The sequence below is a fragment of the Gorilla gorilla genome, chromosome 1, assembly GCF_029281585.2.
Source record: "Gorilla gorilla gorilla isolate KB3781 chromosome 1, NHGRI_mGorGor1-v2.1_pri, whole genome shotgun sequence".
NCBI classification, from domain to species: domain Eukaryota; kingdom Metazoa; phylum Chordata; class Mammalia; order Primates; family Hominidae; genus Gorilla; species Gorilla gorilla.
Window position 1 is genome coordinate 140,650,880 of NC_073224.2, and position 14,597 is coordinate 140,665,476.

Below are 14,597 nucleotides of genomic sequence, written 5' to 3' on the forward strand. Positions count from 1 at the left end.
GCCATTTGTGCTTGCCCAGAGGAAGCTTATTTTTAGGGGACACTGTGCCTTCTAGACATGTCAAAAATTAAACCAGTTACTATTAAGTAGGAAACACCACTAACACAGCCAAGTTTAGTAGCTGAATGTAGAGAAAAACTCTGTTCCAGAACTCTGACAGAGCCACAAACAGACATGTTTCAAATGCATGCATCCAGATACCATGAAGCTAGCCAAGTCACAGCACAGACAGGGCTCTCCATTGCACTTCATCACTAGGTTTAGCATTGTTGTTGGAAGCATGTGTGAGACAGTATGGTGTAGTCATAATGCAAGAGCAAGATGGACAAGCTCTGAAATCCTGACTCCCTCACTTCATTGCTATGTGTCCCTGGTAAAAACAGTAGCTCTCTGAGCTACAATTTCTGATTCAAAAAATAAAGATAACAATGCCTTCTCAGTAGGGTAGTTCTCAGGACTAAAAATAATGTATCTAGAGAGTCTGCCATATAAAGAAGACTTGAAATGAACTATTCTTTGTTATTACTATGATTATTATCATCATTATTAAAATCTCCTTGAAATTGGCAGAAACCAAGTATTTTTTATTTCCTGATAGAGAAAAGTAGAAAAAAATCACATTTTGAGTAACTTGGCCATGAAGAAACAGTAAGATAGTGGTGGTGTTTAGGAACAGAAAATAATTCCCTAATAGCAAGTGCTATGTTCGATGCTTAGATTTGTAGAAATGTCCTCATTTAACTCTATCTCTAAAACTTAGGACTCTGTTCTCTATTTATTTTGCATCAGACTTTATGCATTGTGACTTTGAAAGAGAAGAGACTTGCCAACTCATCTCATTTGGCAGGGTTTGAAGTACTTCTTTAAGCAGACTCTACTTCTATACAATCTAGAGAAGAGAAAAAAATCTACAGCTACTATTTTGGTATATGCAATGCAGAAATGTGATTTTATATTTCCTACTGATGCTAAAGTTTATGTAAAAGGGAATAAGCTAGCAATATTTCTCAGCAAGAAAATCAAATGAGTTATATAATTTGTACATAGATCATGAGATAGAACAGAAATCTTGTGAATTAATGTTTGCTACAATTAAAAACCTGTGGACACTTTCCAATGGAAAGAAAATAAAAATTGTATTAAGGTTTTGTCAAGATGCCACAATTTCAAAATGTGTGTCTTTGCTCAAAGGCTTGTTGAACTTCCCCAGGTAGGATGGCAACAGAGTAGCAGCAATGGCTTCTTCTCCTGAACAAACTGTTTAGTTACTGACCTTATAGTAATTAAGCTCCATTAACAAAATCCTGCAACGTATCTACTGCTAAGTACACATTCAAAGTAATGAAAACTTTCTGAGTAGGCCGGGTGCAGTGGCTCATGCCTGTGATTCCAGCACTTTGGGAGGCTAAGGCAGGAGGATTGCTTGAGCCCAGGAGTTCGAGACCAGCTTGGGCAACATGGTGAAATCCTGTCTTTACCAAAAATTATAAATACTAGCTGGGTGTGGTGGTGCATGCCCGTAGTCCCACGTACTCAGGAGGCTGAAGTGGGAGAATCGTTTGAACCTGGGAGGCAGAGGTTGCAGTGAGCTGTGATCATGCCACTGCACTCCAGCCTGGGTGATAGAGCAAGACCCTGCCACACACACACACACACACACACACACACACAAAAGGAACGAAAACTTTCTGAGTAATCTTAATTTTTTGAGATGAAAATATTCTGAATTGGAATGCTTCAGATACTGTAATTTTATGCTGAGTGGAGAGAGAGATGATATTCTTACTCCATGTGTATTTGTACATACCTATGCACAGAAGTGTGTGCATACATATGTGTCTTTGTGTGTTTTCTCGTATGAATAACAGGCAATTTCAAACTCTTTTCTCTATCTGTAGCCCTGTCAAAATATATTTGCATACAGGTCAAGCGTAACTCTTCTGCCTTCATAAAATTAGCATCAGGTTTGTTATAAAAATGTTATATCGTATAGCAGAATGTTTAAGTAAAAAGAATCTCTTTCCCATTTATTTCATGTTAGGAATTTATATTTTTTTAGGTTTAAAAAGATAATTTGTCATTTGTTTACATTATATAGTGAATTGATCTTTGAGCAGGATGACTAATGAGAATAAAATTGTGAGCCTGAGCCCCAGAGGGACCGCTGTAATCCTTTGCATAAAGGAAGTGCACTAGCCCCAGACAACCAGCCTTATCACATATAATATTGGGCTATGCCCAAATAATTATAAATCATTCTACTATAAAGGCACATACACACATACGTTTATTGCAAAACTGTTCACAGTAGCAAAGACTTGGAACCAACCCAAATGCCCATCAGTGATATTCTGGATAAAGAAAATGTGGCACACATTCACCATGGAATACTATGCAGCCATAAAAAGGATGACTTTATGTCCTTTGCAGGGATATGGATGAAGCTGGAAACCATCATTCTCAGCAAAGTAACACAAGAACAGAAAACCAAACACCACATGTTCTCACTCATAAGTGGGAGCTGAACAATGAGAACACATGGACACAGGGAGGGGAACATCACACACCAGGGCCTGTGGGAGTTGGGGGGCTAGGGGATGGATAGTATTAGGAGAAATACCTAATATAGGTGGCAGGTTGATGGGTGCAAACCACCATGGCATGTGTATATCTATGTAACAAAACTGCATGTTCTGCACATGTACCCCAGAACTTAAAGTATAATAATAAACAAAAAGTTTGAATACTCTTTTGTTAACTCTAGGTATACTGCTGGCTGCAATTGCCACTGTAAGTGATACAGCCATCACTTGCAGTGTACTTGGGAACTTTAAGGGCATGATAAACCTTTTCTCTAGTGGAACATTGCTTTTTACCTGCTTTTCTCTTTATCCTAATAAGGTGTGGGTATGCTTGTCTGAGAGTTCTTTTCACAACTTGACCTTTGTTTTCCCAGGCTGTACAGTGTAAAACTGAGTTAAGAAACTTGCTCATAAAATGAGGTGCAAAACTAAAAATCATCGTATTTTTCAAATCACCATCTAATATTACTGTCAATCATAAGCCATTTCATTAGTAAGCAGCAGCATAAACCAAAAATGTAAGAAAAAAATAATTCTATCCCTAAATTCTATCCCTTCAACTTATGTGTGCTTTAACATCAGGTATCGTGGTGAACAAGGACAAGATTTCTTGGTTTTAGTGGCTGAACACCAACACCTCAGCCTAATGCCCATTGGGGTATAATTAGAGATACCTTGACACTCTGCAAATGGGCTGCCAACATCTTTACTCCTTCCTTGCATCTATCCAGAGTTCTTGTTGAGGGGCACTAGCCACTAACTGATGAGCCAATGTGGGGAGTATGCACTGTCCTCCAACTCTTTGTTCTTGGACACTCCCAGTGGAGGAGGAACTGAGCTGAGGAAGCTGATCTGTTGCCAGAGAAAACTGTATCACCCTGTTTGTCAGTGTGCCCTTGCCTTACTACATCTTCCTTTTTTACCAGTGAGAAACCACAGAAAGTAACTTTGCCTATGTGAATGTTCTTTCAACAAGTTGAGAGAGATTGTTATTGCAGTGGTGAAGAGCGTGACCTTTGAGTTAATACCCAGCCCTGCCTCTAACTTTGCTTTATAAAATTGGGCAAGTTGTTTAACTTTTATGAGTTTCAGTTTCTTCTTCAAAACACAGATAATAATGGCCTCTTTCTTAAAGAGAAACTTTGAAGATGGAACAACATGGTGCATGCAAAGCATTTAGCTTTATTGTTAGTACATACTAAGTACTTTATAAATGGTTGTCATTATTATTGTACAAACTGTAAATAGTACTTCACTCTCCCCATTTGTGTCTATTAATGCAGGTCCATTTCAAGAAGCCTGTGGAGCCCAAACTATTTCTAGAAATTGGGGAGAAGATGACTTCTTCTCAACAATGGGAACTCTTAAGCTAGACCTTGTCAGGACTTGATCCCTTAAGTCCAAACTATAAGTAAAATCATTTATTTCAGGTCAAGAACAGTTATAAGAAAGGAAAGGAACTAACATATCTTGATTGCCTACCATATCTCAGTCATGATCCTTTAACCTCATAATATATTCAATATTCTAAGACGTAGGTATAATAATTTCTCTTATGTATGAATACAGGTGTATTTATATTTATATTATGTAAATTCTATTATATGTGAAGAAACTAAGGATGAGAGAAGTAACTTGGGCAGAATTATTCATGTAGTATCTGGCGAAGGTGGTGTTCGAACCAAGTCAATCTGTCTGCAAGGCCCAGGATTTTCCTAGAGCATGCTGCCATTTTCCTGACACAACTCAGTCCATCTTGATTTCAGCCCCCTCTGGCTCGAGTGAAAGTTTCCCTTCCCTCATTTTCCCAATTAAAGTTTCTTCACATCTCATACCTCTCATGAATTAGTAGTTTAAAACTTCTAAACTCCTTGAAAAAAAGGCAAAGTGTAAGTTGCTCATGGTGTCACTGACTTGAGAACCAGGGACTGTTTTCTCCTGAGATCTGTTTTGTTAGCCTCTTCTTGTTACTTAAATTGTGGTTTGAGTAACAGAGAAGGCTAAAAATATGTGCTTTAGACTGATATGTGATGGAAGGAGATTCACTCATGTTTCACTTTTCCATCTTAATTTCTAAGGTCTTGGGAAACTATGCTGTAAAGCAAAGTGTCATTACTCTAGAGCATTTTACTAACATGCAAATTCAAGCTATGTTTATTCATCCTACGAAGGAGATGTAAATTTAGTGCATTCTCACCACCTTCAAAATGAGTCATTTCAACGGAGCGTGGTAGTGCATCTGGTCAAACCCTTAAATAATTTTTATACTAATGCAGTCTCCCATTTTCTGGAGGCTCTTTAGTGGTTCATCATGCATTTAATTTTTAGGAAGATAATTTGCAATCCAATTGTGTGGATCTGTCTTTGATGTCTGTTAACCCCAAGACACAGTGTCATCAATGCTCATTTAAACTCCATGAATTGTGTTCAAGTAATTGTTCTACAGCTTGCCCTGCTAAGGAATTCATAGAGGGTATCTGAATAGGCCAAAGTAAAAGTAATGAATCTGGGCTATTTCCACTCATGGAAAAGAAGTAACAATTGTGAGATGTCTGTTCCTAAACACACAATTCAAATGCATTATGAGGCACTTGTACTTTTAAAATTCTTGCTTAAGGGACATGTACTCCAGTTAAAGGTGCCTCAAAAGCGCCCACGTACGTTCTGTAAAGGCACATCCTGAATTCTCTGGTTTGCCTCCTCTTTCATGAGAGCATTTTCCTTGAAGCCATATAGCTGCAACCCACATGTAGTCAGCTTCTAGCTGACCTCAGGTGTGTTCCTTCCTGGAGATGGAACTCAGCCATTAACTGATTTCTCCTAGACAAATGTCATTGATTCAGACACAAATGAAATCACTATAATACAAAACTACACGGATTAGCCATGCGACAAGTGGTCTGATGGATTGAACTTGAAGGCAGGTATCTCATCTTTCTATTCCTTCACCCTTTTCATCATGGAATCTTCTGCTACCTACATTTTTCTTGAGAAAGCTCTTTATTATCTTTCAACAAAAATTACCTAAACCACGTTCCCAAAAATCTCTTGTGAAAAGAGAAAGGATAATAAATGGATTCATTATTTTAAATACATAGATCTTTTTTTTTTGCTTCTTTTCTATGGTTCATGAATGAAGGGGTCACCCATCATTTCTCTGAAACTTATGCAAGTCACATACATCTTTCTTGAAACTGAAATTATTTTAAAAATTTATGACACTTCTACAAAACTTCCAAATATATTGTTACCTATGAGAACAGTCCGACAATGTCTCTTCTCCCAAGTTTCAAGGCAGTGACTATTCCTCAGCACAGATAAGCCTTACAATCATTGAATACAGAATCTACTGTTTGCACTTGGAAGGGCTAAACCTCCATATTTGGCTGAAAAGATGGCCAGAGAAGGATATTTATGATTCAGCAACAGTCTTATATTTCTCTATGCAACCCAGACTCTAACTAAACAGAATATAGTTTTGTGCCTAAAACCATCTGATTTCCTTAAACCTATGCAATACAACCCTTCAGTATCTGTAATTTAATAAACCTCTTGCTTAAAAATGTCTTCGTAATGCAATGGAGCACAGTACATGGAATCACTGTATCTGCTAATCTTTATAACACTCCTATGAATTGTTTCTCCCTCAAATACTGCATTTTGGTAAGTTAGAGGGTCATTACGGATACATCTGCATTTAATTGCTTATCTGTAATACTGCTCAGCACAGTAAATACTCAGATACAAATCATGTAAAATCAGATGATGTCATAGATTTAAAATATTATATATAGTTATGTATACACACATATATAATATGTATTTTTTACTGTGGAAAGAGTCCAGTACATTGATGATTGATGTTTAGAGATGCAGATCCAATTTCAGAAGCGTATGTGAGCACCATAATAATATAATAGGAGAAGGATTTGGGGGGGGTGGCAGGAGCAATAAAAGCAATTAATATTTGTACTATGTAAACACCTTCAACCCTCATATGCCCTAGGCATAGCTCTGTGCACACGGAGTTCCCGACACGTACTCGGCAGGTTGAAGACACAAATCCCGAAATATGGGCATCATGGCCCCTCTGGGGCACTAGCGGACGTTGTGCACACAGGCACTACAGGAGGGCCAAGGAACTAAAACCACACTCACTCACACAGGTATCCCTTCCCTGCAGGCCACCCAGCAGCGACACCTCTAATGGTAATCACCCCGGGCTGACAGGTATTCACAGGCACATTCGGGGAGCTGCTGTGAAATCTAGGGGAAGAGGGGAGGGTCGGGCATTTGGGGACAGCCGCGCGCGCCCGGCAGGATCTCTGCGCCTCCAACACTGTCCAGGACCTGAATTCGCTCAGGAGATGCCCAGAGGATCTGCATTATGCCAAGGCACTGGGCCAACTCACCTCGACGAAATAAAAGCAGGGCAGGAGGGTGACGCTGTCCTTGATCACTTTGCCCTTTGGCCTCTCCTTCGCCGACATCCCTGCCGCCTGCCCGGGTCTGCGTCCTCCCCCGGGCGAGGTGTGCACAGCGCAGCTGAGGCGAGCTGCCTCCTCCAGCCCCAAGCGCCCGGCACCGCTGATGTCACATTCCCCGCGGCCACCGCTGGAGCCAGCGCGCTGCATGCAGCGCCCCCGCCTTCTCCCCGCCCCTTTTTGCAGCAACCCAGCTATTCCCTGAGCGGGCCTGTCCTCTTCCTCCCCTAGTCTGGCTCCTGCTCCCCGTTTTTCTGGCGAGAGACCACGTCCAGCTCCCTCCTCCAAGCTGTTGCTGCAATGGCTTCCCCTCCCTGTCACCCTCCCTCAGCTCTCTACCGCCCTTGCGACGCTCCAAGGCTGTCGGAGCTTGACGTCAAGAATCCGAAAAGGGGGACGCACTCCTGGTTTCTGCAGTAGTTAGGCTGAGGAGCTAAGCCACCTAGTCTCCTCCTGGGGAACCTCCTAGGTCACTCTAGGAATGCTATTAAAGAATGCTAAGGATCAGAAGCCCTGCTCCAGCGCGCTGACCCATAGCAAGAAAACCAACCCCTACCTGCACGAAATGAGATCTTGGATCCCCTACTGAAAAGTAGGCTGAGGTAGGCATTAACTGGCAGCTGCTTGCTACCCAGGAATGACAGCTCCTACGGGGGATTCTCTGCCTAGGAGACTCCTTATCTCCCTTCCATATCGAAGCACCCACTAACAAACACTATCGGTTGTGTGGGAATGATGTGGGTTCCTTGCATCCAGAGAGGCAGATGTGTGAATGCACAGGTAATGGGCATCCTCACTGAGCCCAGAGGCTCAATGTTCTAATCTCACTGTCACACCCCCAGAACAGTGTCAGTATTGCAATCATAACAGTAAAAAGAAGTATGTCTTCAGATATTAATAATCTAAAGTCCTTCATCTTGTTGGCAGTATAAATGGCTAGTCTCAATTTTGTGATTACTTTGGCAATCAGAAGTATCAAGTTGATATAGAAGAGAGAAACACCCAGCAAACACAAGACATGATATTTTACTAATAAAGATAACCTAATTTTGTGATCACATGTCCCAGACCATTTCCAATATCTCCAAGTCTCCATTTCAAGCATGTGATGGCCAATTCCCAACTCATTTATCCATTTCCCTTTTTTAGTTGCTCCTCCAATAGGTCTTGGGCAGTATGGGACCATCCTATCTAATAATTATACTCGTTTCACTGCCAACACCACCTCTTGCCCCCACTTTCCTCTGCCAGGCTTGGGTTCCAAAGTCTAGCAATATAATTGCTTGTTTCCGCCTCCCAATTTGCCATACTCACCTGATAATATCCCGGCTTAGTTGAACCCAATTCTCTGCCCTTACCAGAGCAACTGAAAGTGGCTGGAGAAAAACACACAACCGCATGATGCTGTCTCACATCCAACTCATGACCACAAACTCCAAGTAGGTCCTGGAGTTGCCCCCACGATTCTATAATTTTTTCTGTCCAGCCATTTTCCCATTCACAACTTCTCACTTCTCAAATCTCCTCATTCTCAGTTCATGACATTAACTCTTATTTCACTTAGAAAATAGAAGTAATCAGAAGAGAACTACATCTTCTTCCTAAACTCAATGCTTGCCCTCACCCCCCACCACACACAGCGACCGCCATCTCTTGCCTAGACTGGCATAACCTAACGGCCTTCTAACTGTTCTACCAGCTTTTACCTTTGCCATTCCCACAACCTACAGACAATTCCCTACGCAGCAGCCAGAAAGGTCCTTTGGAAAGTAAACCCAATTGTTTTATTCCCCTTCCCAAACCCTCCAAGAGCTCTCTTCCACTTCAATGGAAAGTCCAAACTTCCCGTCTCTTCCTTAAAGCCCTCCCTGGCCACCTGGCCTGGTTCTAGGACCTCATTCACATCACTTTGCACCTCAATGGTCTGGCCGTTCCAGCCTAGCCTTTCACTGCCTCAGGAGCTTTGTACTTACTGTTCCTTTGTCCAGGAACTCTGTTCCGCCAAAATTGCATGGCTTAACCCCTCATTTAATTCATATCTCTGCACAAATTTTAACTCCTCAGGGAAGTTGTGTTTGATGCACCAAGTAGATTCATAATCTCAGACCTCTGTTACTCTTTATTCTTTTATACTATTTTATTTTCCTTCATAGAATTTGTCACCATTTGATAGTATATCAAGTATTTCTGTGTCCTTTTTTATCTTGTCTGCCTCACCCACTAGTGAACTCCATAAAGTCAAGCACATTTTCATTATTATGTTTTCTGTTAACTAGAAGTGTGCCTGGCAAAGAGTAGGTTGTCAGTACATAGTGAAGAAATAAATGGAACAATAAAATTAAGTGATGCATATATAACCGTATAGCATAGTTTTTCACATAGTATATGTTCATTAAGTGCTTGTTGATTCTGTTTAACTATTACATTAATCAGTAGTTATACTTTTCATTACTACCAATGTTAACTTTGTCTTGTGGAGGGGGTGGGTACTGGAGGCCTTTCTTTTTTCAACCTTCTTGGTACCTCAAGAAAATTTACAATCTTTGGTGAGGTAAAAAATAAGCTAGAACATATTAAACTTAAGAGAGATGTTATCATCCTGGAAACTCAGTGTTTTTATTTGAGAAGAGGTGAAATATAAGACTAAACCTATACCCACCTAATTTCAATAGCAAAAAAACCTGAAGGTATGTGATAAAATATCAGAGATGTATGCTGACCATACATCAACAATTCAGCAAATTGTCAAAACATCAGAAAGGTACCCTTTTTTTCCTCCCTAGCTGGTCTGCCCAGATTGACCTGCTCACATTGTCAAGGATCAGGAAATGTTTCAGAATTCAAAGCCAATACTTATTGTAAATCCTTTATCTTTCGTTAGGTCAGATTCTCCTTCCTTCTGTCTCTCTTCTTTTGAATTTTATTTTTCTAATATATAGCATTTCATAAAACAATCAAGCTAAAGAGTCCCTTAAATACTAAACACCATAGTAATGTCTTACATTGGGGTAACAGTTTGATATATATTACCTACTTTCACTTTTGATACTCAAAACAATGCAATGAAGTGAACAGGGCAAATGATTTCCCTATTTTATAAAAAAAATCAGTAGACAGAACTCAGAGATAGAATAAATAAATAGAAAAATTTGAACCAAAACAGAATAAAATTTGGAGTCAGAAGACATGAACTTGAGCTCAGGATTTGTAATGTTTGAACTCTGCTCATAAGCAAATCACTTAGTATCTCCAAGCTTTAGTTTTCTATTATGTAAAATGAGAAGAGTACTGGTACTATCTGACAACAATGCCTGGTAGCTTAATTGTGACGATATATGTGAAAGCACTTGGTGAAATGTAAAACTAGCTCATCCATTCATCAGTCCATCCATTCGACCTACAAGTATTTATTGATCCCCGGCTATGTGAGAGGCATATTTCTCACAAGACACCCACTGGAGAAAAGAGTATATATGCTTGTTGCCTTCATAGAATTCACAGGCTAATGTAGGTGAAGAGAAGACAGACACAGACAATAAATTAGTAATAGTAATAGAAAACACCTCCATGAAGCTCACTATGGAATAAGCATCATTAACAATACTTTGCATCTTACCTCACGTTGTACTCACAAGATCCTTATGAAATTAGTATCATTATTATCACATTTTATAGTTAAAAAACTGAGACTCAGAGGGGTAAACTATGATTTTATGGAAGGACCACAGATATAATTAATAGGGCTGAGATTGTTGAACTCAGTAGGTTGCAGCAGGCTATGTGATCTTAAGGGCTACACCTACTGCCTCTCTTTACAAACATATAATTATATCTTGTGATATAGACTACTAAACAAACAATTAAGGTGCAGTTGTAATCACAATGAGAAACTTCTTAAGAATGGTGGTTGTGGCACTATTCACAATAGCAAAGACTTGGAACCAACCCAAATGTCCATCAATAAAGAAAATGTGGAACATTTACACCATGGGGTACTATGCAGTCATAAAAAAGGATAAGTTCATGTCCTTTGCAGGGACATGGATGAAGCTGGAAACCATCATTCTCAGCAAACTATCACAAGAACAGAAAACCAAACACTGCGCATGTTCTCACTCATAAGTGGGAATTGAACAATGAGAACACATCAACATAGGGAGAGGAACATCACACACTGCAGCCTGTCAGGGGTGAGGGGCTAGGGGAGGGATAACATTAGGAGAAATAGCTAATGTAGGTGACGGGTTGATGGGTGCAGCAAACCACCATGGCACATGTATACCTATGTAATAAAACTGCATGTTCTGCACATGTACCCCAGAACTTAAAGTATAATAAAATAATAATAACAATAATAATAAAAATAAAAAGAAAGGTAGTCAAGGAAGTCCATGAGAGGAGTTGACATTCAAACCATTTACAGCACAGAGGCTACTAGAGAACACTCCAAAACTAAAAAATATGTTTCATCCCATCTTTACCACATAAATTCACATTGAAGCCAAGTGCAAAACTTTTATATTGAATGTTGCTTCATGTATGCTAGTTGCAGCCCTACATTATAATAGTGACATTAAAAACAATTTAATGTGCCTCACAGAACTTGAACATTTTCAATGGAAATCCTGTTTCAGTGCATTCGAATGAAAAATGGCACCCACTGAAAAAGCAGCCCTCTGACATTTCGCGAGACAGAGTACTTCATAGCACAAATAACCTGGAAAAAATATGCCTGAAAATGCATTTGACACTATTATTTAAAGTGTCAGACTTCTCAGATAAGAAAGAAGTCGTTTTTCTCTATATTGGATTTGTGTGCCCATAGCCAAATGCAAACTGCTTTTCTGTTTCCTGGCAACTATTTGCCCTTTGGGTATTTGCATGACATTTATCTTTAAGGTCATAAAAATATATTTAAATTAGTTACGTATTTCTCAGATATCAGCCCACTCCACCACATTTTAAGCGGACAATGTAAGATTTTATTGCATTTTTCTAAATGGAAGAAACTTAACATAATTGAATATGCAGATGTGTGAAGCAGGAAAACCACTGAAATGAGAAGCTTCTGAAGGATGAGAAAGTGATGTTTTAGTTACAGCCTCATCATTGACTAATTCCACGGCTGTAAATAAGAGCATTTTAACTCAGGGACTCCGTTTCCACATCTAAAATGAATAGGTTAGAGGAGTGAAATGGACATCTGTTGTGTGCTTGTTCAGGAGCCATCATTCCTTCTTTTTGTGATGGTTTCTTGAATTTTCATGATAAACTGTCCCACTTCTACAGTCCAAACTAGGACTGTAAATGAAGGTATTCAGTCAGCCCTAGGCCAGATAGGATAGTGACCAAAATGTGAGCAACTGGACCCTGTTCCCCAGGAATCTGAATCTTGAGGAAAGTGATACAGAGACAGAAAATTGTTGGTGCTGATGCATGATAGAAGAAAAGAGAATGATAATTAATGCTGGACTTTTGGTTCTCTGAACTGTCCTTTTTACCTTTCCCTTAAGAAGTCTGGCTTTTTTCTTTTCTTTTGTTTCTTTTTATATCCCCATTTTCTTTCCAAATATATCCTTTCCTCTCCTCTTTCCTGTCTTTCTCATTAATTTAGCCAGAGCCCATTTTCTGTACCCACAACAAATAAAAACATTTTCTGTGCCCACAACCAAACAAAAAAGTCACATACCTTTGATAAGAAGACATGACTTTTTTGTTTTTTAATCTAACATCAAATTTACCTAACGGCAATTCTTCTGGCAAGAGATTCTTTTTCTTTTTTTTTTTTTTTTTGAGACGGATTTTCACTCTCTTGCCCAGGCTGGAGCGCAGTGGCACGATCTCAGCTCACTGCAACCTCCACCTCCTGGGTTCAAGTGATTCTCCTGCCTCAACCTCCAGAGTAGCTGGGACTACAGGTGTATGCCACCACGCCACGCTAATTTTTGTATTTTTAATAGAGATGGGGTTTCACCATGTTGGCCAGGCTGGTCTTGAACTCCTGACCTCAAGTGATCTGCCTGCCTCGGCCTCCCAAAGTGTTGGGATTACAGGTGTAAGCCACCATGCCTGGCCCAGGCAAGAGATTTTTTAAATATAATTTTACCTTTTTTTTATTTTTTTATTTTTTTTACTATCAATGACTTTTGTCCACTATGGTCCTCTGTGATTCCCTATCAGGATATGGTAGAAGCTGATTTACATGAATCTACAGAGCTTCATTCCACAGGAACATATCTTTGCCCTGGAAATCAGTGGCTTCCCCAGGATAACCTATAGCAGTGATACAGGCAACAAAATAAAAAGTTCATTGCAGAGTTGTGTTGTGCATTGTCATACCAGTGTGTTGTGAATGGGTTTCAACTGTCCCATAAGATATTGATCCCCTCAGGGCCTTAGCAGGGTCTGTGCAAAGTCTCAATGCAGATTGCTTCCGGTTGCAATAATCCAGGTTCAAGGTGGAACACTGCGTGACAGCGAGTTCAGAAGGCTATTAAATCAGGAGAGAAACAACTTCAGAATTTGCTGCTGCACCCCAGTGTACTAAATATATCCAAGAGGGAGCCCACTACCTGGAAACCCACTGGACAATCAGCTGCAACATATGTTATTGCCCAAGGAGCACCGGGCACACCCCTAGGTGTGGTCTGTTAAAGATGCTTGGAGAGTGGAGAGATCCAACGCTTCTCCTCACGGGTACAACAGAGGGTAGAGAGTGCTATTTCTGTCTTCTCTCTGTAAATTCTGTCCATGGGTACAGATAAGTCTTGTTTATGGCTTCCATGCTACCTGCATAGCAATGGCTCTAAAAATGAATGTACATTCTGCAAATAAAGCATTATTTTTCTTTTGCAATATGTGATAAAAGATATTTAATTGGATTTAGAAACATCTAAGTTTATCACAAGAAATTTAAACATTACTTTTGTCAGTGAAGGCAGTGCTATTGAATTCTTCACATGTAATTTCAAGGGTTGTTGTATTTTTAATGATTATAAAGCAATAATATCAGATTTTTATCACCTAGTTGTGCAAAGTTTCTCTTCAATGGTTATTATCAAGAATTTAAAGAGGTCAAAAGTAAAAATTCTGATGAGAAAATGTATGTAGCCATTCTCTGCACAAGTAAGCTCAAGTAAGCTCAAGTTTCTCATTTAAAAATTGAATAGATTTTATTTGGAAGTTTTAAATTTAAAGTATTTATCCAAAACTTGATTTTTCTTCATGTTCATATACTACAAAAATGTGATGCATTTCCTACTAAGTTCTGCACAGCTGCCTTCAATTCCCTTTTAAAACATTTACCTTGCAGTGTTAATACACTAGTTTATGTGTGAAAGGGTTGAGAAATACACACATATAAATTGGCCATTCCTTTTTCTTCAGTGTCACACTGCAACTGGTTCTCTACTATATTCCTGGAAAGTAACAAGCAGCAGCTATTTAAAGTATAAGATGATCCAAACCACTCAATCTAAAAATCTTGTCATCATCCTTGATTTATGCATGCCTGTGTCCCTTATATTTAGTC

The 14,597-nt window shown here is 39.5% G+C and overlaps 1 protein-coding gene across 2 annotated transcripts in view; it reads right to left on the minus strand.

Moving 5' to 3' along the window:
* The window catches only part of PLPPR4 (phospholipid phosphatase related 4), a 45,327-nt gene extending 37,950 nt beyond the window's left edge, over nucleotides 1–7,377 (minus strand). The window contains exon 1 of one of the 2 annotated variants that reach the window (XM_055374683.2): nucleotides 6,995–7,377. In XM_055374683.2, the coding sequence (XP_055230658.1) occupies nucleotides 6,995–7,216 (222 nt within the window). In that variant the 5' untranslated portion in view covers nucleotides 7,217–7,377. The remainder of the gene's footprint in view (nucleotides 1–6,994) is intronic. The other variant, XM_004026186.5, reaches the window with a different exon arrangement.
* Nucleotides 7,378–14,597: the final 7,220 nt, after the last annotated feature.